The sequence below is a fragment of the Mastigoproctus giganteus genome, chromosome 4, assembly GCF_048544385.1.
Source record: "Mastigoproctus giganteus isolate SK-2022 chromosome 4, ASM4854438v1, whole genome shotgun sequence".
NCBI classification, from domain to species: domain Eukaryota; kingdom Metazoa; phylum Arthropoda; class Arachnida; order Uropygi; family Thelyphonidae; genus Mastigoproctus; species Mastigoproctus giganteus.
In genome coordinates this window covers 115086206-115110457 of record NC_143578.1, presented here as the reverse complement: position 1 = coordinate 115110457, position 24252 = coordinate 115086206, and the positions used below count along the sequence as shown (strand labels likewise).

At 37.6% G+C, this 24252-nt stretch overlaps 1 protein-coding gene across 1 annotated transcript in view; it reads right to left on the bottom strand.

Annotated features, from left to right (window-relative positions):
* Nasp (Nuclear autoantigenic sperm protein) overlaps window positions 1-24252 on the bottom strand; it is a 161780-nt gene that overhangs the window by 32611 nt on the left and 104917 nt on the right. The window contains exon 6 of the mRNA XM_090372344.1: window positions 17907-17971. Coding sequence (XP_090228470.1) covers window positions 17907-17971 — 65 coding nt within the window. The remainder of the gene's footprint in view (window positions 1-17906; window positions 17972-24252) is intronic.

Sequence of the window (24252 nt, the reverse complement as noted above, 5' to 3'; positions counted from 1 at the left end):
GTTTTCTCATCAATTTCAAGGAAAGTTACATCATCTAAGTCATTTGCATGTGAGTCAATGCAGTCACATACATTGGCAGTGTTCAAAGTTTGTATGTTTGTTATTTGGTTTTTAGGAGCATTAGCAACTAAGGCCATATTGCTCCGGGAATATGCGGTGGTCATTCCCTGACCTTTCCGCATCTTCCATATTTGGTGGTGACGGGCTCGAACCCCGGTCTAATCAAGAAGCGTGTGCTACGCACTGCTGCTCCTTCCCACCTGGCTACAGAGGCACCAGTGTCCAAAGTTTCAAATCCCAAGTCTTTTACAATCTTTACAATGTCTTCTACAATTGTCTGAACTTGTGATTCAAAATCAGTGAAATCATTTGCCAAATGGGGTAAAACATGCGGCCAAACAGAACACGTTGTTGGCACTGATTTCTAACCAAGATGCAGATATATTTTTGATCGCATTTAAAGGGATAAAAAAGAAATTGTGAAATGAAAATATCACGTCATCTCGTCAGGATGGAATTAAGAATTCTGAATACTGTTGCACTGACTACCCGAGGGGAGCTATTAGCACATGCGCATGTGAGACAATAGAGTTGGCATTGCAGCATATATGTAGAATACGTGTCTAGGCTATTGAATGAGTTTTAATATGTACAGTAAATTTTCAACTTAAACTTAATTGAAAACCATGTTATAGTGAAACCCTTGCTGTTTGAAGCAATGTTAAGCGAGGTATTGATGTACTTGGATTTTAGGAAAGCTTTTGATACTGTAGCACATGGAAGACTACTGTTCAAATTGGAGCAGTATGGCATTAAGGGCAAGTTGCTACTATGGATAAAGGAATGGTTGAGTGGGAGAAGACAGAGAGAGGTAATCGATGGACACTGCTCTTCGTGGACAAATGTTATTAGTGGAAGTTTCTCAGGGTAAGTTGTTGGGTCCATTGTTGTTTTCTGTATAATTAATGATATTGATGAAGGTATATCAGGCTTAATGTCTAAGTTTGCAGACGACACGAAGGTTGCAGGGTTGTTAATGACAGTACACTACAGCAACAGGATCTAGAAAAGTTGGGCAGATGGGCTGAGAGGTGTCAACTGCTGTTTAACATTGACAAATGTAAAGTACTCCATATGGGTAGCAATAACCCCAGAATCAACTGTGTCGTACTACACTCAGGGTGGTAGAGAATGAAAAGGACATGGGGATAGTTGTGCAGTCAGTCTTGTCAATGATATACAGTTTTTCTAGCAGGGGTAAGGAGGTAATTATTCCCCTGATAAGGCAATGTTCGGGCCACATCTTGAGTACTGTATACACGTCTGGAGGTCTCATTTTAGGAATGATGTAGAGCTGCTGGAACGAGTACATAGAAGTGCAAGATTAGTGAATGGAATAAAGGGTTGCTCTTACGAAGAAAAGCTTAAGTTCTGCAAATTACAGTGTGTGGAGACTAGGCACATGTGAGGTGATCAGATTGAGGTGTATAAGGCTTGAGCATGCTCACTGCTGATGGAATTCTCCCTCTTGCCCAGATTAATTGCCTGTGTGGACAAATTCAAATTGAGGAAAGACAGTTGTAGAATAGATGTGCGGAAATTTGTCTTTAGCCAGCAGATGGTTGATTGCTGGAACAAAATTCCATCTGCCATTGTAGAAGTTGGCAGCTTAAATAAATTCAAGGAAAAACTAGACAAACATTTGGAGCAAATGGATGGGTGAAATGGGAAGGTTTTTTTTTTTTTTTTTTTTTTGGCTAATGCTGTATAAGCTTGCTTTCTTGCATCATGTCTCTACTAATGCTAATATAGTTGCATTCCGAAACATTAAAAAAGAACTAAATGTTTTTCTAAAATCATTTTGTTAAAAATAATAAATTTTCTTCTTTGTAGGCCTTTTAGGTGCACTTGCAAATATGCATAATGTGCCTATCGGCTTCACCATGTCTGTCAGCATGTAACAACTTGACTCCCATTGGATGCTCAGTTCGATACAAAGGTTGGCATGGTTGTTAATGGCAGTAATGAAGATACACTGCTGCAAAAGGATCTAGATAACCCCAGGGGCTCACATCTGGTGGGTATGGGCTTGGCACACCCAGGGTCCTGAGCTGGATATCATCATTCTTCTCTTTCTTGGTGATTCCCTTATCTCTCTCTCTCTCTCTCTCTCAAGGTAATTCAGAAATTTTTTTTGGCTAATGCAGCATAAGCCTCAGGCTTCCTTGTACCATATGGCTAATAATAATAACAATATCAAATGTTAAAAGAAAAGTGCAAGTACTTTTCTTTACCTGAACATAAACAAGCTTTTGCAATACATTTTCATCTCTTTTCTGTACTGTTTTTGGTCATACAGAACAATACAAGTAAAACTGTGTTTGTATACTTTTTGCAGCGCATTATGAGATAAAATTACAGAATTTGTTATGTGCAATATAAAGAGTAAGATAAGACATCAGTTCAACATAAAGTTTTCATATTAGTAGTGGCAAATGATGCAAGAAAGCAAGCAAGCTTCCACAGCATCAGCCAATTAAAAAAAAAAAAAAAAAAAAAAACCAAACCTGCCTCATCCTCTGATAGTTTGTCTAGTTCATCCTTGAATTTTTCAGACTACCCACTTTCACAACAACAGATGCAAGTTTGTTGCAAAAACTAATCACACGCAGATTGAAGGCAAACTTCTGCACATCTATCCTGCAACCATCCTTCCTCAACTCGAATTTATGCTGCACCAGCTGTGTAGTCTGAGCAAGAGAAAGAATGCCATCAGTACTGAGCTCTCAATCCATTCAAAGCTTTAAACACCTCAATCAGATCCTGTTGCATATGCTCAGTTTCCAGATGCTGCAGAACTGAAGCCTTTCTTGGTAAGACCACCCCTTTGTTGCCCTTTGCAACTGTTCCAGCAGATCTACATTATTCCCGAAATGAGGCCCTCAGACCTATATGCAAGATGTGGCCTAAACATCACCTTATATACAATGGGATAATCTCATCCTTATCCTTTTCTGGCAAAATTACTGTTTATTGTTGACAAAACCTCACAAGCTGTCCAGGAAAAGTTTATATCTGAGTGCACAATTACCTCAGGTCTTTTGCATTTCCACTACTATTCTGAGTGTAGTACCACACAATTGGTATGCTAATCTGGGATTGCTGCTACTCAAATGCAGTACTTGGAAATTGTCAACGTTAAACTTCAATTGCCATTTCTGAACCCATCTGACTAAATTTTATAGATTTTGTTAAGTAGCATACCTTGATTACTGTCATTAACAACTGTTCAACCTTTATATCATCTGCAAACTTAGCCTTCATCAATATCATTAATAAATATAGAAAACAAGAATCAGCCCAGAACTGACCCCAGGGAGATTCCACCAATAACATTAGTTCACCAAGAGCAGTGTCCATCAATAACCACTCTGTGTCTTCTGTCACTCAATCATTCGTTCATCCACAGTAGTAACTTGCCTTTAATGCCAACATTGCTCCAATTTGTACAGCAGTCTTTTATGTGCAAGAGCATCTAAAACTTTCCTGAAATCCAAGCATATGATATCAAATTATTTACTGCATCCAGTTCCTTTGTCAAAGCACCACTGTATCCAATCAGACTGGTCAGACAAGATTGCACCTTAAAAATCCTTGCTGTGATTGCAGCATAATTGTAATCCTGTCTCGATGATCCTGAAAATTTTCTTAACCCATTATTTACTCTATTTTTCTGAAACAGAAGTTAAGCTAGCAGGTTTGTAATTACTCGTCACTCTTTGATCCCCCCCCCCCCCCCGTTGGGAATCAAGCATCCATTTGCATGCCTCCAGTCCACAGGGAACATCCCCGAATCCAAGGACTGAAAAATGGCAATGGAATCTGCATAATTATGCCTAAGATTCTGCTTATCTGCCTCCCTTAATACGAAGGCTGTTCAACAGAGAATGATCATAATTTTTTTTTTTTTTTTCCACAAACACCTTTACTAATCATCCATATTTTGATGGTCCTTTAAGAAGTAATCCCCATTTTATGAAATGTACTTACTCCAATGTTTCTGCCATTCTTCAAAAACACGGTGGAAGCCATTTTTTTTGACATCTGTTTGAGAATTGCCTCCGATATCGTTACAACTTCTGATTACGATTACTGGAAATGGTTTCCACACAACTCCTTCTTTAATAACTTGGGAAATAATAATAATAATAAAGAAATTTGTAGGGTGCAAAGTCAGGACTTTAAACTTCTATTTAAATAATTTCATATTATTTAAATACATTTTCATTCTTTTAGCACACTGTAATTTTATCTTCCAAATACACCAATCCTTGATGCAAAACAAGAGAGGGGGGGGTTACCTTCTGACATACAACATTGTCCAGTTGGAGTTTGACATTCCTTGGGCTGCCACCCTTGTAAGGAATCCCACAATAAGTCACCAAAATCCATTCCTTATGTTCCTCCTGGGTTACTCTGTACCCAGATCATCAGGCTCATTGGCCCATTTCCAGCTCAACATATTGCTGTCCATGTGAGGATACTGCAACTGGCTATTACCTACCTGTGAACAGTACAAACTTTATTGGCGCCTCCGTAGCCAGGTGGGAAGGAGCAGCAATGCATAGCACACGCTTCTTGATTAGACCGTGGTTCAAGCCCGTGACCACCAAATACGGAGGATGCGGAAAGGTCAGAGAATAACCACGACATATCACCGGAGCAATATGGCCTTAGTTGCTAATGCTCCTAAAAACCAAAATAACAACAACAACAACAAAACTTTATTACTCAACAGAAGGATCAGTCTCTGCAGACATTAACTGTTGCTCTCCCATGTAGTATAGCACTACTGAGGGCTGCTCAAGAATAGGCAATGGACAATCCCTGGAAGATTTCTTTGCTACATCCACCTTTAATATATTAAACAGACCGAACGACCTTCTGATCTTCAGCAGCACCACATGGAAATCCATCATCGATGTAACCGCAGCCTCAAGAACTACAGCCTCCAAAATATCGCCCTGGCAAGTTCAGGTAGTCTGTACGACATCAGACCATAGGGTAATTACCTTCTACCTATCCAGATCCATAGAACCAATCTCACATCCCAGAATCAACCCAGCTTGTTTTGCTGGGTTGCTCCTGGGATGACTGGACCCAGTTTTCCAACGCAACTGAAACTTCTTTACAAGGTTCTCATGACCTTAACTCTATAGAATCAATGCACAATCAGCACCAGTGACAAATAACAGCAATTATTACAAATGCTTGTAATCAAACTATGAATATCCAAGCCCAGGTGATGTCCCATGGTGCTGGCTGCTCTCTGCCAAAAGGTGCAGACAGCGTGTAAAACCTTCCAAAGGGGGCCCGTACATCTTGTCACTCCAATGAAGTGGAGAATCAGGAATGAATACACATCCATGAATAAACGAGGGCATCCAGAGTTCATTACTACCAATTGTACAGGCACTACAGGCAATAATGAACCCTGGGAAATGGTGTACAAAAGAGTCACCAACAAACTCCCCAGAGAATATTCCATCAACAAAATTCTGAATGCATTCTTCCTGTGGAGGGGGGAAAGGAAGGAAGAGGAGGAGGAGGTGGAACTGCAAACCGCTGCCCAACAAGAGATATGTCTAGAGCAGTGGTTCTCAAACTGTGTGTCGTGACACACAGTTTGAGAACCACTGGTAAATTATGGTAAATTTACCAAATTTACCATGTGCCACAATTTAAATATGGTAAACCCCTGGAATTTACCAGGGGCATCACAGACAATGTAATAGTTTATATAAGATTTCCATGGCAAATTATAAAAATGCATTAAGAATGATTTTTTTTATTATTAGATATATATTACTATTTGATCTGTATTATTAATGTAAATAATTATAGAAAATATTTGGGCTATTTTTGATAAAGAGAACGCATGTTCCCTGACCATTCTTGGGATCCGATTACTACAAGCGATTGGTTCGGGTATTTTCGCACATTATTTGACCATGCACGAGTCCAAATTATTGTATTAGCATCCATAGAACCAATAATTCTAGATGTTTTACTTCAAAGGAGGCACCGGGAAAATTTTACAGGTCAAGAGAGAGATGTGGGCTCAGAAAGTTTGAAAACCGCTGGTCTACAGAACAACTATAACACTGAGGAAGAACAGCCCTTGACACCTGTGGAACACACTCTCTCTCTCTCTCTCCCCCTCACCACAAAATGAAGGACAGAAAATGCCCTGGTTTAGACTTCTTCGAGCCGGAAATCATCAAAAAGCTTGCAGAAACCCACCCAAACCTCTACAACTAATGTCTTGCATTTGGACGGTTCTTGAACGACTGGAAGGTAGCCAAGTTTCAACTTATCTTAAAGAATCCCAACAAGCAACTTGTCGTATAGGCATATTGCACTGCTATTAGTTCTCAGCAAGGTATTTGAAAGACTCCTCTTGCCAAGGCTACATTCCTGCTATGAGCAAAAGAATCTTCAAGCAACAAAAATTCAGTTTCTGCCCCAGATGTTCAACTGACTACACTCTCTTAAGACTTATTGAAACAGCCCCAATATCACCTTTCCTGGTAATAGCTGTCAACGTTGATGGGGTTTTTGATCAGCTCTGGTGGCCAAGCATCCTGAGATGCCTCTAGCAGGCTGAAGGCATCTCAGGATGCTTGGCCACCATGCATATAGGTTGGCAGGTTGCCCATTGCCAACCTATATACATGCATCCAGGACTACTCGAGTAACAGGAAAGTCACTGTAACAAACACCCATTGTCAGGTATCCTGCACTGTCTACAGAAGCTGTCCTTGGTCCATTCCTCTGGAATGTGGTCATGGATGAGTTTCTCAATCTTGACTTGGGGTCTGCCCCAGGCCATTGCAGATGACCTCCCCTCCCAGATCATCACCATCCCTGGGGATTCCAGGACAACACTGGAAACAACTGGGAACCGGACTATGCAAATTCTCAAGGAATGGTCTACCCCTGGAGAAGACAACCTCCATCCTCCTTGAGGGAACACTTAAAACCACCAAGCCTCCACAAATTAAGATAATGGGCAGAACGATCAAAATTCAAACAGAAATCAAGTACCTCTGAGTTATCTTGGATTCTAAGCTCATGTTCTTTCTCCACTTGGCTCATCTCCATCAGAAAATAATAAAGTACACAGCCATAGTCATTGGGATTAGCAGACATGACTGGGGCTTAAAATTTCACAATCTTGCCCTACTATACAAGGCCATCCCCTCCCCCCCCCACACACACACCATAGCCTACTGTACTGGAGTCTGGTATCCACAAACCACTCTAGCAAAGAATCAATGGAAACTCATCACTATACAGTGCAGTATCTACCAAGCTACTACATGTGCTTGTTGCATGACTAGCAATTCTGCCTTTCAAGTCCTGGCAGGAGTTCATCCTTAGATCTGGAGGTCATTAGACTGGGACTACATTACCACCTTTCTAAGGGACGCTCTGCATCTACCTTGTACATCACCAATGACTCAGCTAAAAATGTCACACAGGAATAAGAAAAAAAAAAAAAAAAAAAACCAATTCCAATCTAGCAAAACATATGGACAGAGACAACCAAAGGGCCCATTACCAAATGTTGCCCAGCTCCATCCCAAGTCCCATACAGGGTTTTGTCTAGGTCTGTATGCTACATTCCTAATTACGGGCCATGGTTCAATCAATGAAAAACGTGCCTCAATGGGTATAGTATAGAATCCTCACTACCTCTGCAGATTCAATGAAACTTGGGAGCACCTCTTCTTTGATTGTCTGCTCTATGAAGACAAGAGATCAACCTTCTTCACCAGAATCTTGCAAATATTGCGAGGTTATGAACATCTCCTTGTTAACGATGAGCAGTAATATCATGCCTTCTCTCAGTTTGCTAAAAGGAAATGCCTGCAGATCCAATCTTGGATCTGCAGGCATTTCCTCCCCATAAAAGACCAAAGGAAACCACTGCCTTGAAACTGTATAAGTAATTAGCACTTTCATACCCTTTTCAGGATGAGACTGTAAACAGCTCATACTCTTACCTCTTAAACAAGACAAAATATTGACACACCTTCATGAACTCTACATTCATCTCCGTGGACTGTGACTCATCATACCTGTCATGGACTGCTCCTGCTAACCTGGCTATTGTTGGGTAGGAGTTCTGTTGCCAGCAGCCTCTGACCATTCATGCCACTGGCGATCTACATAGTAAACTTGCCATGTAACTTTCTTCACCAACCATGGGGGGGGGGTTTCTCCACTGGGGATCCCCCTATCCTTTGGCTGGCAGAACATTTAACAATAAATAAATAAATTTTCTGTTTATACTCGGGCACAACAACCAAGTCAGTAGAGTTTACAATAAATCGTCAATACAAGTATTTATCGTATTCAGTAGTCACGGGCTTGAACCCCGGTCCACTCGGCTACGTCAGACCTATGGAACATCTACATTGTTAACTGGGGGATGAAAGTTATACAGTATTTTGCAGTTATTCTTCTTTTTACCCACCCTTTCTTGCACTGTTCTGCCAATACTGTAACTCTCTTTTCTTTCTTTCTTTCTTTTTTTTTTTTTTTTTTTTTGTTTGTTAACTTGGTCTCCATCCAAGAAGCTCAGGTGACCATGGTGGAGACCAGCCAGAGAAGCAATCTCTACTGCCTGGCTAAGCTCCTAGTGATGTGTATGGGTAATGTGGAGTCCCACCAGGGTTCCTGTGGCCAAGTAGAAGAACAGCACATGACACAAATCTGGCTACTTGGCCACGGGGGCCCCCTAGTGGGATTAGAGATTTACAAGGATAGGTCAAAGGTTATCCTACCAGAGGTCAAAGCCTGCCCTCTGTGATAGGGTAAATAATGCAGGATCATCTTGACAGGAAAGCAATCATATATAGATTTGTTAGCGGGTGATCATGCTACTACGGGGGTTATCACAAAGGAACTGAATGCCAAAAATAATTCTGACACCATATACAGTAAACCCCCGCTATTCGCGGTATCTGTATTCGCGGTCGCTGTTTTAATATAAAATGAAACCTGAAAAAATGTGAATTTTAAAGCGCCGTGAACATTTTCCGCCATAAAAAAAAGATGGGCGTGGCTAAAATTATCTTTCCCAGTCAAAACAGCACTCAGTGGGTGGGGGGAGAGGGGTGACAAAATCTCGAGCGTGGATGTTTCTTGCTAATCCTTGTTCAGTATGTGTTAAGCGCTTATCATGGAAGGTCTCGTCATTTGCTTTTAATTTATATGCTTATAAATTGATATGCTTAGAAAATCGATAAATCTACCATTTTGCAGTGTAAAACAGACTTTTTCGAGTGTGTTAACGGAAGAAAGTGACTTTATTGTGGATAAGTTCTTTCTAACCCGTACAAAAATATGACTACGAATAACAAGGGAAATTTGAAAAGATCAAAGAAGGCAATGACATTAGCGAATAAAATTGAGTTATTAGACAAAATTTCTAATGGTGAAAGTGTCTCCTCAGTGGCAAAACATTATAAAATCAATGAGTGAACAGTACGATCAATCAAGAAATCGGAAGAAAAAATCTGCCGTAGTGTCCGTGAAAACGCGCTAACTGCTTCAAAAATTTGCTCTAACTCGTGATGTTAAATTAGGAAAAATGGAAAAGGCTTTAAATCTGTGGATAGAAGACCGAACTCAAAATAAAATTCCGTTAAATTCACTCATCATTTGTGAAAAGGCAAAACTCCTTTATCAACACTTTAGCAAAACTGGTGATAGCACTGGCGGGATAAGTTTTTTAGCTAGCAAAGAAGCTGGTTTGAAAGATTTGTTTGAAATTTCTAATAAATATTACACATAATATTAAATTGTTTCTTATTTTCATTTCGATGCCATATGCTTGCATTTCACTATGTACTGTCTATGTACATAGTCATATTATGAAGGTACATATAATACATACATAGACAATTTTAGACTAGTTTTTCTTATATATTTCATACTTTGGAACGGAACCCCTTTATTACTATGGGAGCCATAACTCGGTATTCGTGTTTTCGGTATTCGCTGCATTTCTCAGGAATGTAACCCCCTCGAATAGCGGGGGGGGGTTTACTGTACTTAGATTTCCAAAAAAAAAAAAAAAGCCTTTGCCACTGTACTACACATATGATTACTGTATAAACTAGAGTGAATGTGGCATTCAGGGCAAGTTAGTACTGGGAATTAAGAGATGGTTAAGTGGCAGTAGAGATAAAAAGTGGTTATAAATGGTCACTACTCTTCATGGACTAATGTGATGAGTGAAATACAGAGGGCTGATGTTGGATCCCTCACTGTTTGTCATATTATTAATGATACTTAGGTATTTTAATTTTGATGTGTCCATATTTTGTAATGATACAAAGGTGAGTATGGTGGTTAATAAGAGTAATAAGATATAATATTGATAAATACAAGGTACTGTATTGAAATATATTGACCCTGGGTAGTGAAATACACAGGGTCGATGTTGGATCCTCACTGTTTGTCATATTATTAATGATACGTAGGTGTTTTAGTTTGATGTCTCTACGTTTTGTATGATACAAAGGTGGATATGGTGGTTAATAAGGGTATGTTACTTTAAGAGCTAGATAAACTAGACAGATGGAATTAAAAATGGCAATTGATGTTTAATATTGATAAATACAGTCAGTTCTGCTTTAACACAGTACATGTGTTCCTAAAAACTTCTGCGTTATGGTATTTTAAAAAAACTGTTCAGTCTGGTAAGTAAAACAGTAAAAAAAGTTACAAACCCAATAAAATTGCTAACTAACACAGGTTTAAACATCTGATATTTCTAATAAATAAATATTACAGTAAATATAGCACTTGATCTTGACAAGATAACTTGTATTCGTTGGAGATGCTTACATGCATAATTAATAATATAATATAATATATGCATACTAATTGATATTTCTATCACTGATTTTTTTTTTTTTTTAACTGTAAATTTTAAAACAGTAAAGAAGATAAACAATCAATAACGAACACAGCATGCACAAACTGCACAAGTGAGATACGGATTAACAAGTTTACAAAGCTTAAAAAATAATAATGAAGAGAAGATTCTGAAAATTTATTTATATATGATTGAAGACTTCGGAAGGGGAAACACATTTCACCATAATCATGTAAAAATCCACAGAATTCCAGCTATCGGTATTATCGCAAATGCAATAAAATGGAGTTTACTATCCGTTTATAATCAGATTGCACTAACAGAAAAAAAAAAAATAATTTATTTATTAGGATCATCTATAATCGATTACATCATAGGTTCCCAAACTTTTTCGGGCCACCGCCCACTTTGCAAGACATAAATTTTGTAACGCACCCCCATTATAATAGTTTTCTGCATTCAAGCCATTTGATATTTTCGACGTAAATAGCAACTAATGATACACTACTGCTTACGCTGTTAAATTATTGAAAAAGTAGCGGCCAACATGTGCTTCATCTTGAACACAGTTATTGCTATTCCGATTTTGATGAAACATAGCTCATATGTAAAGATTGTAAAGTGTATGCTCGAATAACATTATGCACAGTTTCATACAATGGTTTAAATATGAAAATTCGGAATACATATTAGGAGGTTGTATTACATTAGTAAGAATCTTATTGTAATAATTAAAACACCATCAAATTCATTAGAAAATTGTTTATTTCGAACTTACACAGTAAAAATACAAAGAAAAAATAACAAATTAATGTGAAGGATGAGCCTGATGCATTTTTAAAAGTTTGTTAATATTGGGTTCAACTTTCGTTAAAAACAGTCGTAAATCGCCACGCTCAGTTATATGCAATCGGTTCCTTTTCTTAGAAAGGAAATTCGCTACAGCACTAAACCCCTGCTCAGCCAAATAAGAAGATGGAAATGCAATTAAAAATCTCTGCACTATTTCCCATAATCCAGGTACAGTGTCGGTATTGATTTCTGAAGCCAGAACTTTTGGTATCCACTTTTGAATTTTATTTTTAGTTCTTCATTTGTTGTGAGTTCTATGAGTTCCTCTTCTAAATTTGATGATCCTGCTGTGTTTACATGTGAGAAAGGATCTAGAACCCAATTTGGTATATTCATGTTTAGAATATCCTTGAATCGCTCATTAAAATCAGCATGGAGAACCTCCAAGTGTTGGCAGTATGTAAGTAAATCTTCCTTTTTGAGAGACACTGCTGATAAATTTGAAAATGGCTATATTCCCCTCAGCCTAGATTCCGCTTGAACAGAAGAAGTTTCCCCAGAAAAGCAGCAATAACGTTTTTTGTTTTAATTAAATTCCATTCATCACCTTGTAATTGTAGATTGACTTCATTAAATATTTTATAGAGGTTTATCAAATAAGCGATGTCATTTTTGGATGTAATCAGGTTGGCCCGGAATCCGTAGTCTGTTTTCTAGGAAATCTAGTACTGAATGAAACAAATTGTAAAATCGATTCAGACAAATACCTTTTGAAAGCCAACGAACAAATGATTTTGTTTCAAACAAATGATTGAAATCTTCATCGTTTTCACTACAAAGTTGGCTAAACAATCTGTCACTCAATGAATTGCTTCTAATCTTGCTGACTGCTCTAATAACATAATGGAGCGACGTATGCAGGCATTCACTTAAATTCTTAGCAAATAAATGTTGACGATGAACACAATGTATAGCGAGTACATTTGGTACTGCTTGTTTCAAATGCGCTATGAAACCCTTGTGGTGCCCTGTCATTGCTGCAGCACCATCAGTAGCAGCAGACAAAATATTATGAATAGGAATGTCTTTCTCTTGAAAAAACTTATTCATGGTATTAAATATAGATTCTCCCTTTATATCTGCTTCCAAATTTTTAGCAAATAATAATTCTTGACATACTTTTTTTTCTTTTATGAATCGTACGTATGATAAGAGTAGTGCTTCATTATTTGGGAGAGTTGATTCATCGAGTTGAATGGAAAATTGGCATGTCTTCAAATAATCGCACAATGATTTTTCAATGTCTTCAGCCATTTCATCGATTCTTCTTTGCACTGAATTATTGCTCAAAGGAATTTTTCTGACGATATCTGACGCTGGCTTAGGAAGCACAGTGATTATTACTTCTTTTACTGCCAGCAAGATTAATTCCTCACCAATTGTGAGTGGTTTTCCCACTTTTGCAATTAATAATGAAATATTATAAGAAGCTTGTAATTCGTCATTATCTTGTTTAGTGGACGACGCAAAAAGTTTTGATATAGTTGGACGTTTAAAATATTTTTCTTCTAGTACTTGAAAATAGAATAAATCTTTATCCTTTTCGTCAGCATGTATTTTAGTCAAATGCTCTTGTAGCCTAGAAGGCTTCATTGCTTCATTTGAAAATACTTTTTGGCAAATCAAGCACATAGGTAATAATTGGTTCATAGGAGACTGAATAAAGCCATATTTCAAATACTCAATACTGTACTGTCGACATTTCTTCTTAGATTTAGACATAATGAAGTAATAAAATTTGCAACAATATTCACAAAATAAAAGATTTAATTTACACTTTGCATGACTCCACTTATCTATCACACTTTCGACTGATGATTGTAATGAAACTTATTCCTAAACAGCAAAAATGTACGATCACATATCAATTTATGAATTATTACGTCGGCAAAACGGCCTTGGAAGCTTTGAAGATGAAACGCACTACGGCATTAGTTTAAAATTCGCGTCTAATCAGTCTCAAACGAATCACCAGACGCGGAGATATAATTGACTGGTCAAGCTTACGTCATTAGTGTTACCAAGGTGATCCAAGAAGAAAATAAAACTGTAAACAAGTTTTGTGGAAAATAAACAGTTGAGCATCATTACTTGCGAACAATATTTTGCATTGTCGCTCTGTCACAACATTTTGCTTTTACTGTTTTTCATAATTGTTGTACGAAAGAATTGCAACAAATTGGTTTTGAAAAACAAAAATATCTCATTTCCTTTCTTCAGTATGTATTGTATCTACTAACAAAAAATAGAGAAAATTCATCTATTGGAAGCTATACTGGAAACGGAAGGAAAAAAAAAAAAAAAAAAAAAACCTGTCGTAAAACTGATCACTACAATGCGCATTTCATAAAAAAAAAAGTTCGCTTTATTGCAATTGTTTCTAGAGGACTAAATCGGAACAGCAATTTCATGGATGTATATTTGATCTTACGAACTTTCAAGAAAATATATTTCTATTTGTAGCTGCATTATAAACTTCGAACTCTAATGTCGAAGGAAATTCGCATGCATCTTACCTGGTGTGCAAACGAAAAAAAAAAAAATAAATAAAAAAAATAAAAAAAAAATATATATATATATATATATATGCTATGAGTAACGGATTGTTTTATATGCATTTGATACCATCAAAAAGTTTGAGGGAAAAATTGAATTTTCATTATCACACACACGCCTGAAAAACTCACCATAAAGCGTCATATGTTTGCTTACTTGAATTTCATTCTGAGCTGCAAATGTAATTTCACTTCTCTTGTGCTGACAGAGCTGCTGTTTGCTGAATGAAGGAAAATGGGATTCATTTTCCTGAAATTTCCACTTCCTTTCATTCACTTGGGGGAGGGAGTTCACCCTTTCTAGTCCGACCCAAAGGGAAAGAGACAGAGAGAAAGAAATAAAAATACTCTTTTAGCGGGAGGAAGGTCAGGAGATTGTCAAAGGTCCACAACTGTAACTTTCATCACAGATGCTGAAGTTCTAGTAAGTCAGTTTCATCGTGGATTCGAAAGTATTTCTTTATTGCATTCAGTTTCACAACAGATGCTAAAGTTCTAATAAGTCAGCTTCATCGTAGGATGCCTAAATTCAGATTACTCCGATTTTTTTCCGGTGTGCATTCGATAAAAAACCCTCTTTGCTTTATTGTAATTGCTTTTCGGAACAATATTTTGCAATAATCCCCCTGGAAATATTAGCCAGTGAACTGCATTATACATTTCAAACGTTGCCGTATAGCTTGTCCAAGAATACAAATGACTACAGTTACTTTCCTTTGAGTGAGTAAAATCATCAGTAGTCGCCCTTTACTATACCTAAAGTAATTCGTTATGTTGGGGCAAACGGTTTTTGCTCCTAATTGAAGTAGCACTTCCGAATTTTGCCCAAGTCGATAATCTGCACATATTGAAAATTAGAAGGACAGTAAAAGAGTTGATAATTGGTGCCATCGGTGGGCAGCATTCCGACTAACAAATTTTCTGTTTATACTGCAGGATGACCACACGGTCAGAGATCCCGAAATAGAGAGAGAGAATATAAGAAACCGCATCGCATTTAGCAGTCGCCAACTTGAGTGTGCGAAATTGCTCACCAAAAACTACAGCAAAGCAAGAGAAGTGATGGGGAGAAAATCTATTTTTCAGCGAGGTTTATCTGTTTATTGCAGTTCAGAACAGCATTATGACAGCGGATAGTGAATTTATTCGGCTTCTGTACTAAAACAGAATTTCTCACTTTGCGATGACATCAAAGCGTAACAAGTAAATATCTTCTAAGAATACTTTCTGAGCAGCCGTTAGTTGCAATCTGTTAGCTTTGTACTGTTAGAAAATATTGCAGTTTTGTGAAGAATACATATTTCAAGAAACAATCCGTTATTCATAGCGGATGATTTTTTTTTTCTTCTTTTGCACACCAGTTTTCGAAGTTTATAACGCAGCTACAAATAGAAATATTTTCTCAAAATTTCATTAGAAGATCAAACCCAGGAAACTGCTGTTCCGATACTGTTTACTAAAAATAATTACAATAAAGCAAACTTTTTATTTTATCAAATGCGCATTGCAGTGTTATCAGTTTTACACCAGTTTTTCTCGTTTCTAAAAGATGAATTTTGCTGATTTTCTGTTCGTAGGAGAAATACACGTTGAAGAAAGGAAATACGATCTGTTCGCCTTTCAAAAACAGTTGTTGCTACTGTTTCGCTTTATTGCTATGTCAACTCACAGTAGCTCGCGTTGTCGCGTTTCAAAGGCCCTAGGCTAATTAGGTTGGGTTTAGAAAAATAAAGAAAAAGGCCTAAAAAATTACACACTTGATGTCACATTTTTGTCATTTGCGTGAAATTCAATAGAAGGTTTTGAAAATTGAAGAAAAACAGTTCTGGCTTCACCTATAGCGAATTTCAGCTGTGTCCATAGAGTAAAAATTATAGAATTTATTAGTTGACCTTTGAACTGGGTCCACAGGACCCGAGGAGATAAAAATACAGTAGGAGCCACCGACCCCCAGACTGCCTGAATGCCCCCCAATTGCTTCTGAACCCACTGGGGGGGGGGGGCGGTACCACACACTTTGGGAACCTATGGATTACATCTACCCATGTGTTTTGTGTCTGTCAATTGCGTGTATTCTCCGGTCGATTTGCCCGTTTTGCTGGATGAAAAACCTTGCTATCTACGTCTGAGACTGACTAACTCAGCCACGGAGTGAAAGAAATCCATTAAAGTTCCTCACGTCAACGATGGGATTCGAACCTGGGCCCTTTTCCACCCGGTGTGGGGAAGACGGTGATGATACCACGTGCTACTTGCGCAGACTGTACTAACAGAAAAGCCCAATAACTGTGAACTGCAAATTGTTTTTACTGTTTTACAGTAGTGACCTCCAGAAATGTGCACCTCTGCTCATGCTGTCCCGCTTCATGAAATTTCTGTTTGAATAAAAAATGAGCTCCTGAAAACTTGAGTTGGCCTACGATTTCACATGTTATCTTGTGAATACAGTGAATGACAACAGTGTGTCTCCGACCAATACAACTAAGTAAATGGGATATATAGCTGTCACACATTTGACGTTTGACATTTTTAAGGCTTCATAATCTTGTATGTATTGCTGCGCAGGTCACTTCGTTCAGCTTGGTACCGGATTTTGCACTCGCCTGGTATTACTTGCAGACGAAATCACACACGAGCCAACATGAAAATCATGTTATCTCGCATTATTCCCTAATACATCAGTTGCACTGGAGCAAATTAGCATTGTTAAAATGCGTGTTATAGCAGAATTGACCGTACAAGGCACTGTATTTGGATAGCAATAACCCTGGAATAAAATATCATTTTTTTAGCACCAAACTCAAGGTAAAAAGTAAAAGTGATAAGTAAAGATCTAATGATATGAAGTTCTCTGATACAATAGTGAAAACAGGCTATTAGAACAAATCATGGAATTCTACAAAAGGAACAAAGAGGTGAGTATCCTTTTGTATAATGCAACAGATGGTTCACATCTGGAATCTGCATAAGGTTTGGAAACCTTATTTTAGGAAGGATATAGATCTACTGGAAAGGGTGCAGAGAAAAGCATAAGTTCTTTCCCAATGAGAGTGGGCTCTCCAAATTGCAAACTCTGGAAATTATGCCTCTGCATGCACTGACTTGACTAAAATGTATAATGCATCTTTAATCTTTTTTAGACGAGACACTGAAGATGAAAAACAGAAATTGGAAAAAGATAGTTGAAGTTGCAGAAGAGATACACAAAAATTTGACCTCAGCTAGAGACTGTTGGAATAAACTTCCACTAGGTCTTGTGTACTTACACACTTGTGTAATTTAAACAAATTTAAAGGTGTGGCCAAACTGTTTGAAGTGATGGGCAAATGAAGCGAGTTATTATTTATTTATTTTTGGCTGGCACTGCATAAGTTTTATTTCCGTGCATCTTGTTGCCAATACAAAGATAATCTTATTAAATAAAATAGCAAGTGCATTTGTATAAATTAACATTATTTTTAACAGTAAAAGAAACCCCACACAAATATAAAATTAGAAATAACACAATTTTTATAAACATAATTTTAGTTGGATCAGCAGTTTACCTTGTAAAAACTATTTTTGCCAACTCCAAAACTTCCCACGCTAACTGCAGATTTGACACATCATCCTAAAAGAAATATTGAAAAATTCTATTGAATAATAAGATAATAATAGTAATAATCTTTATTACTACCATTAAATAACATTAGCCTGCAATGGTTTAATTTTTATATTTGCATGTCTTTTATAATAAATACTGTATTCTGAGTCTAAAAAATGATACAGACAAGTCCTGCCCTGATGCAAACATTTGTTATTCAAGTAAATCAAAATTTAACAGTTATGAACAATAAAGTCATTTCAAGTGACTGAATCTTAACTATTACCCAAGATTAAGAAGACTGTTCAAAGTGGAAATTATTTGATGCAGAATAATCGGTGGACAAAACAGGGATCATTATATTGACTGATGTAGCATAATATTTCCATTTAAATACTGTATTTTATTGTTCTTTCATCAGCAATCCCAACAACAAAGTACTGACATTTCTTCTCCAGAATGAGATAGACAGCTGTGATCCATACAATAAGTTGTGGGGCCTCCTCTATACTCAGCAATCTACTTTTGCCTATGGAACAGAAAATGGTTGGGGTAAAATTCAAGACACCCAAAACACTCCTCTAAGTGCATCACTTCAGCACATGCATTGAAGGTTGAGTAGATGAAAGAAGGTACATACTGACATTAGACTTGAATTTCTGTAAATTGTAATTTTTAGGAAATGCATGTGAAGAAAAGTTGCTACAGAAAACAAAAGTTGAAGGGATAAATGTTTGTTATTTGGTTTTTAGGAGCATTAGCAACTAAGGCCATATTTCTCCGGGGATATGCGGTGGTCATTCCCTGACCTTTCCACATCCTCCGTATTTGGTGGGCCCGGGCTCGAACCCCAGTCTAACCAAGAAGCGTGTGCTACGCACTGCTGCTCCTGCCCAAGGGATAAATGAGGAAGAAAAGTTGACTCTGAGTTTAAGGTTGAACAGTAAAAGGATATACTGAGTGGTTGCGACACATGATCTGACTGGTTTGGGGGGTGTGTGAGAGAGAAAGAGAGAGAGAGAGGGGGCAGGAATTATAGAAGCCAGCCAGCAACTCAATTAAGTCTCTAGTTCACTCGACTCTAGGAGACTCCAACAAGTTAATCGTACTGGTATCCACTTTCAGGTTAATTGTATATACATTGGCTCACAAAGTGGAGACGAATGTCAGCCACAAGTATGGAGCACCCTACCCCCTCGTGGTGTGGGCTAGGCAGGTGAGTCCTGGCTAAAGTGGTGCATGCTATTCCTCTCACCAGGGCACTGAATTTCTCGGGCCTAAAAATCGAAATGTGAAAATTCTTGCATCTCGTGCACTGGTGCAGAATCTACCACCGCAGGAAGCTGGTATTGCCTCTATAAGTGTTGATGAGCCCCCAGTATCTTCAATGACTGCTGTTGCCTTTGAATACTCTGTTTGTCATTGTTTTTCTACCAAATCCGGCCAGGGTCTCCATTTGAAGAGAGCCCATCCAAATGAAACCAGTGCTAAATTGTAACCTCAAGGGTAAAAGCTAGATGGTCAGGAGGAAGTCCAGATGCTCGCCCATGCCGAACTTCAACTTCGAGGAGAGGGTGTAAAGAATAAGAACCAACGTTTGCAACTCTTGTTTCCATCAAGGATTTTCAAGGATGCTAGAGGCGATTAAAGGTAGAAGGAAGCTCGTTTCATACTCCAAAATCTTAGATACTTTGACTTCCCAAGGCTATCCTTTGTTAATGGGAAATCTTAACCAACCTAGTGAGTGTACCTCTGGGGATGACTCTGAGGAGGTGATCGGTTCTGAGGAAACTTAGGAAAGCATTCTGTCTGCAATCACCAAGGAGTTATTATATGATAAAATGTTGTCCTCTATTGCTGAGATTCCCGTTTTAACTTATGGCTGAAGCTCAGGATAACAGGTTGGATGTCGATGAATTGAGTAATTATATTAAATCTAGCACAGTTGGTGTATTGCCTCCTCAATCTCGACCTATAGTTAAAACTCCAGCAGTTCCTTCCAACTTAAGTAGACGTTGTTTTAAGTAGACGTCGTTTGAGGAAGGAGTATGCTAATACTCAATGTCTTTATTATAAAAATCGTAAAAGATGTGCTCGCAATATTTTGGATCCTGTAAAGATGTCTGACAAAGTAGTGGAATTTTCGTTGTTCAAAAATTTTTGTAAAGATAATTTGGAAGAAGACATTCCAGCGGACTATGATGAAGATCCTGTTATTATAGAAAATAATAACAGGATTAACCAATCCTGTTAATAAACCAATTAATAAACCAATAATAGTATGGAATTGAGATCAGCTTTTCCAGCATTATCATCTAGTTCTTGTCCGGATGGGGTGACTCCCATGCAACTAAGATCTATTCTGAAAAAAAGTACTGATTGACGTTATGCACTTATTTTTATGAGTCGATTTTATTCCCCAGTGTTTATATGATGCATATACTATTTTTATTTCAAAAAAAGGTCGATTCAAATCAACCATCCAAACCTTGACCAATTACTGTGTCTGCCTTCTATTATCTTAAGAACTTACCACAAGATAGACTTTCATCTATGATTAAGTTGGACAATAGACAAAAAGCTTTTCTTCCAATTGACAGAGCTGCTGAAAATACGATTATCTTACAATCATTGATTGATGCTGCAAGAAAGGAACTCAAGACTCTTCAAATAGCCTCTATTGACTTATGTAAAGCATTTGATAGCATCTCTTTTCATGCTATAAATGAGGCATTTCAGAGGAGACGTTTGCCTGTGACTTCTATCAATTATATTTTTAAATTGCATTGCTCCTGTGTTACCTCAATGAGGTTCAGAATTGATTGCCTTAAGCTTTGTCCTACAAATGGTGTGCGGCAGGGTGAACCCCTTGTCACCCTTGTTTTTAATTTGGTATTAGACCAATTATTCTGTAAAATTCCTATATATATTGGTTTTAAATTAAGACAATATACAGGTGACCCTCCGCTTAACGCTGATAGTTCGTTCCGGGAAAACAGAGCGCTAAGTGAATCCGCGCTAAGCGAGCGTCATATTCCCATAAGGTAACATATGTATTTGTGAGTTGCGGTCTATTCCATTGGATATTTTCTAATCAATAATAAATGGTAGTGAAAATATGCACCAATGTCGATTAAAAATATTTAATATTCAAAATTTTGTACATATAAAATATTCTACATTATATACACATAATTATGAGGTAATTAACTAACGAAAATCATGAATTTATTAATTCGATGGCCCTGTGCTCTCGAGTTTTCGTATCTTTGGACTGAAAAATGAGTCGATTTTGGGTTGTGCTTTGGCCTTCTTCCTCTCATTGTACAACAACATGTAGGGATATTTCTTTCTTCAAATTTCTTATTACCTTGGCACTTCGTTCCATGTCAGGGTCGTTCTCCCGGAAATAATCACACATTTTTTCGAAGTGTTCAAAAGCTTCACTAAGTCCTTTTGCAGTCAGCGACTTCATCGGTTCTTCATCTATAGTATCTTGATCATCATCTCCCTCAATAGCAAGCTCTTGTTCTTTTATAATTTCCATTAGTTCTTCATTAGAGAGGCCATCCCTGTCGTTGTCGATCATCTCTTGTACGATGTCTTCGCTAATTTCGTGTAATCCTGCTTCTTTTCCGAGCTCAACAATTTGTGTTTTAACATTTTCAACGGAATCATCAGGTTCCTGGGAATGCTTTATGCAATTTTTCCAAACTTTCCTCCACACTCCATTCATGGTTTTCTGAGTCACTTCATCCCAGGCACTTGAAATGTTGCAGATGGCGGTTTTAATGTTATAGGATTTCCAAAACTCCTTTAAACTCTGTACACTTTCAGTGTTGATGGCTTTAATAGCTTGGGAAAAGGTGTTCCTTATGTAGTACGCTTTAAATGTGGCAATTACTCCTTGGTCCATTGATTGGATCAGAGACGTAGTGTTTGGAGGCATGTAAAAAACTTTTATGTGATTGTTCAAGTCTTCTAAGCTCTCTTTGTTTGGGTGTCCTGGCGCATTGTCCATGATTAGAATAGCTTTATAACCAATGTTATTTTTTGCACAATATTTTTCCACTGCAGGACAGAAGAACTCAGCATACCAATCAATGAAAAGCGGTCTGGCTACCCAAGCTTTTTTATTAGCCTTCCAGATGACAGGTAGGTTTGATTTAGCTAAACCTTTAAGAGCCCTTGGATTTTCGGAATGGTAAACTAAAAGGGGTTTTAATTTAAAATCCCCTGCAGCGTTACCACCCAACAACAAAGTTAACCGATCCTTCGCCGCTTTGAAGCCTGGCATGTTTTTTTCTTCTTTCGATATGAAACTTCTTTTAGGCATTCGTTTCCAAAAAAGACCTGTTTCATCTATGTTAAAAACTTGTTGAGCAGTATAACATCCCTCTTCAATAATTTTAACAAATTCTTTTTTGAAAGTTTCGGCTCCTTGTTGATCTGCACTTGCACCTTCTCCCTGTATTGCTACGTTGTGCAGGTTATAGCGCTTTCTAAATCTATCAAACCAGCCCTTACTAGCGTTAAATGGTTCCACGTTTTTTTTTTTTCGGGGTGAGCTTCCTTTAAATCTTCATATAGGCTCTTCGCTTTTTCTTTAATAATAATTGAACTTAATGGAATTCTACGTTGAATGTTGTCTTCAATAAAATTATGTAGAAGTTTCTCCATTTCAATCATAATAGCCGGCCTAGCCCTGGTCAATTTAGTTGCCTGCAGGGGAACAGCTGTTTTTCCAGCTGCTAAAATTGATTCTTTATTTTTTATGATTGTTCTTACAGTTGAACCTGCCAGTCCTAAATTATTGCACACATCCACTTGTCTTTGACCGGAATCAATTCTCTTCAAAACGTCTAATTTAATTTTCAAACTCAATGTTTTTCTTACCTTTCCAATCTTTGCACCGCGTCCAGACATTGTTGCTTTTTCATTCTTATCCGCCATAACTCTCTGCAAATGTAACTGCGTTGCACTGATTGTGATACGATGTTCGAGTACAGTAAACTGTCTGTATGTCTAACACTGTATGCACTGAATGATATCTAGAATTCCTCTGGTAAGTGAGCTGAAGACGGTGACAAATGTTTTATTTATCTGAAAAGTTCGATTTTACCGTGCAGTAAAATCAAATGGTTGTTTATTGCATGAAAATACTGTAATAAATTATGGTGTGAGTCATGGAGAATGTTTATGGAATTTCCAAAACAGTAAAACAAACAAATTTTATGTACTTCAGGTGACCACAAGGTCAGAGGAGTTCAGAAGACAAGAGAATACTGTATAAGAAACAGCACCGCATTTAGCACTCATGGGATTGATTGTGTGAAAAACATTTCGCAAGTTATAGTTCCCACAGTAAAACAAAAGAAGAGATAGGGAGTAAATCTATTAGAGATAGATTTACTCCCTATCTAAAGAAGAGATAGGGAGTAAATCAACTTCGTAACTTCGTATGACACTGGATGGTAAATTTTTTCAGCTTGTGTACTAAAAAAGAATTTCTCCCTTGAAACTATCCACACCAAGAAAATAGAGCATATTGAAAGTTTCAATTTTGTACATAGAGTAGAAATTATAAAAATAATTACTGTAGTTAATTTCATGGTGGCTATTTTCTCCTTTTGCCAAAAAAAAAAAAAAAAAAAGGCTCAAAACAGACTGGACTGAAGACGGATTTGCCAAAAATTCAATCTGTATGCTAGTAAAATAGCGTTATAGTGAGTTTTGACAGCGTTATAGTCAAATACGGGTTATAATATAAGAACAGCGTTATAGCGAATCAGCGTAAAGCGAACCGCGTTATAACGGGGGCCTGCTGTAATGTAAATGCTCTGGCTTTTGCTGATGACCTCATCCTGGCAGCTTCAACACAATCTGGGCTGCAGTGCCTTTTAGGCCAGGCAAATAACTTCTTTAGTGCTATAGATCTTAGAATCAATGCTGAGAAGAGTTGGACATTATCTTGGGTGGCCTGGCGTAGACAGAAGAAGGTCAAAGTAGAGTCCAAGAATTTCCTAATTGGAGAGACCAGGTTACCTTAGGGTGATATAAATTGGACCTGGAAATATTTGGGAATTGCCTTTGATGTCTCTGTAAAGCGTATCCGACTGTCTCACTGGGCGGCTTCAAAAAGCTCCGTTAAATCCCCAGCAGAGGCTGTTTATCCTCTGGACATATCTTCTACCCAGATTTTATCATTGTTTAATGCTGGGGAGGATAACAGCTACCATGCTGAAAAAAAAAAAAAAAAAAAAAAAAAGGCTTAGATTACAAAATGATGTGGTTAATACATATTTCTA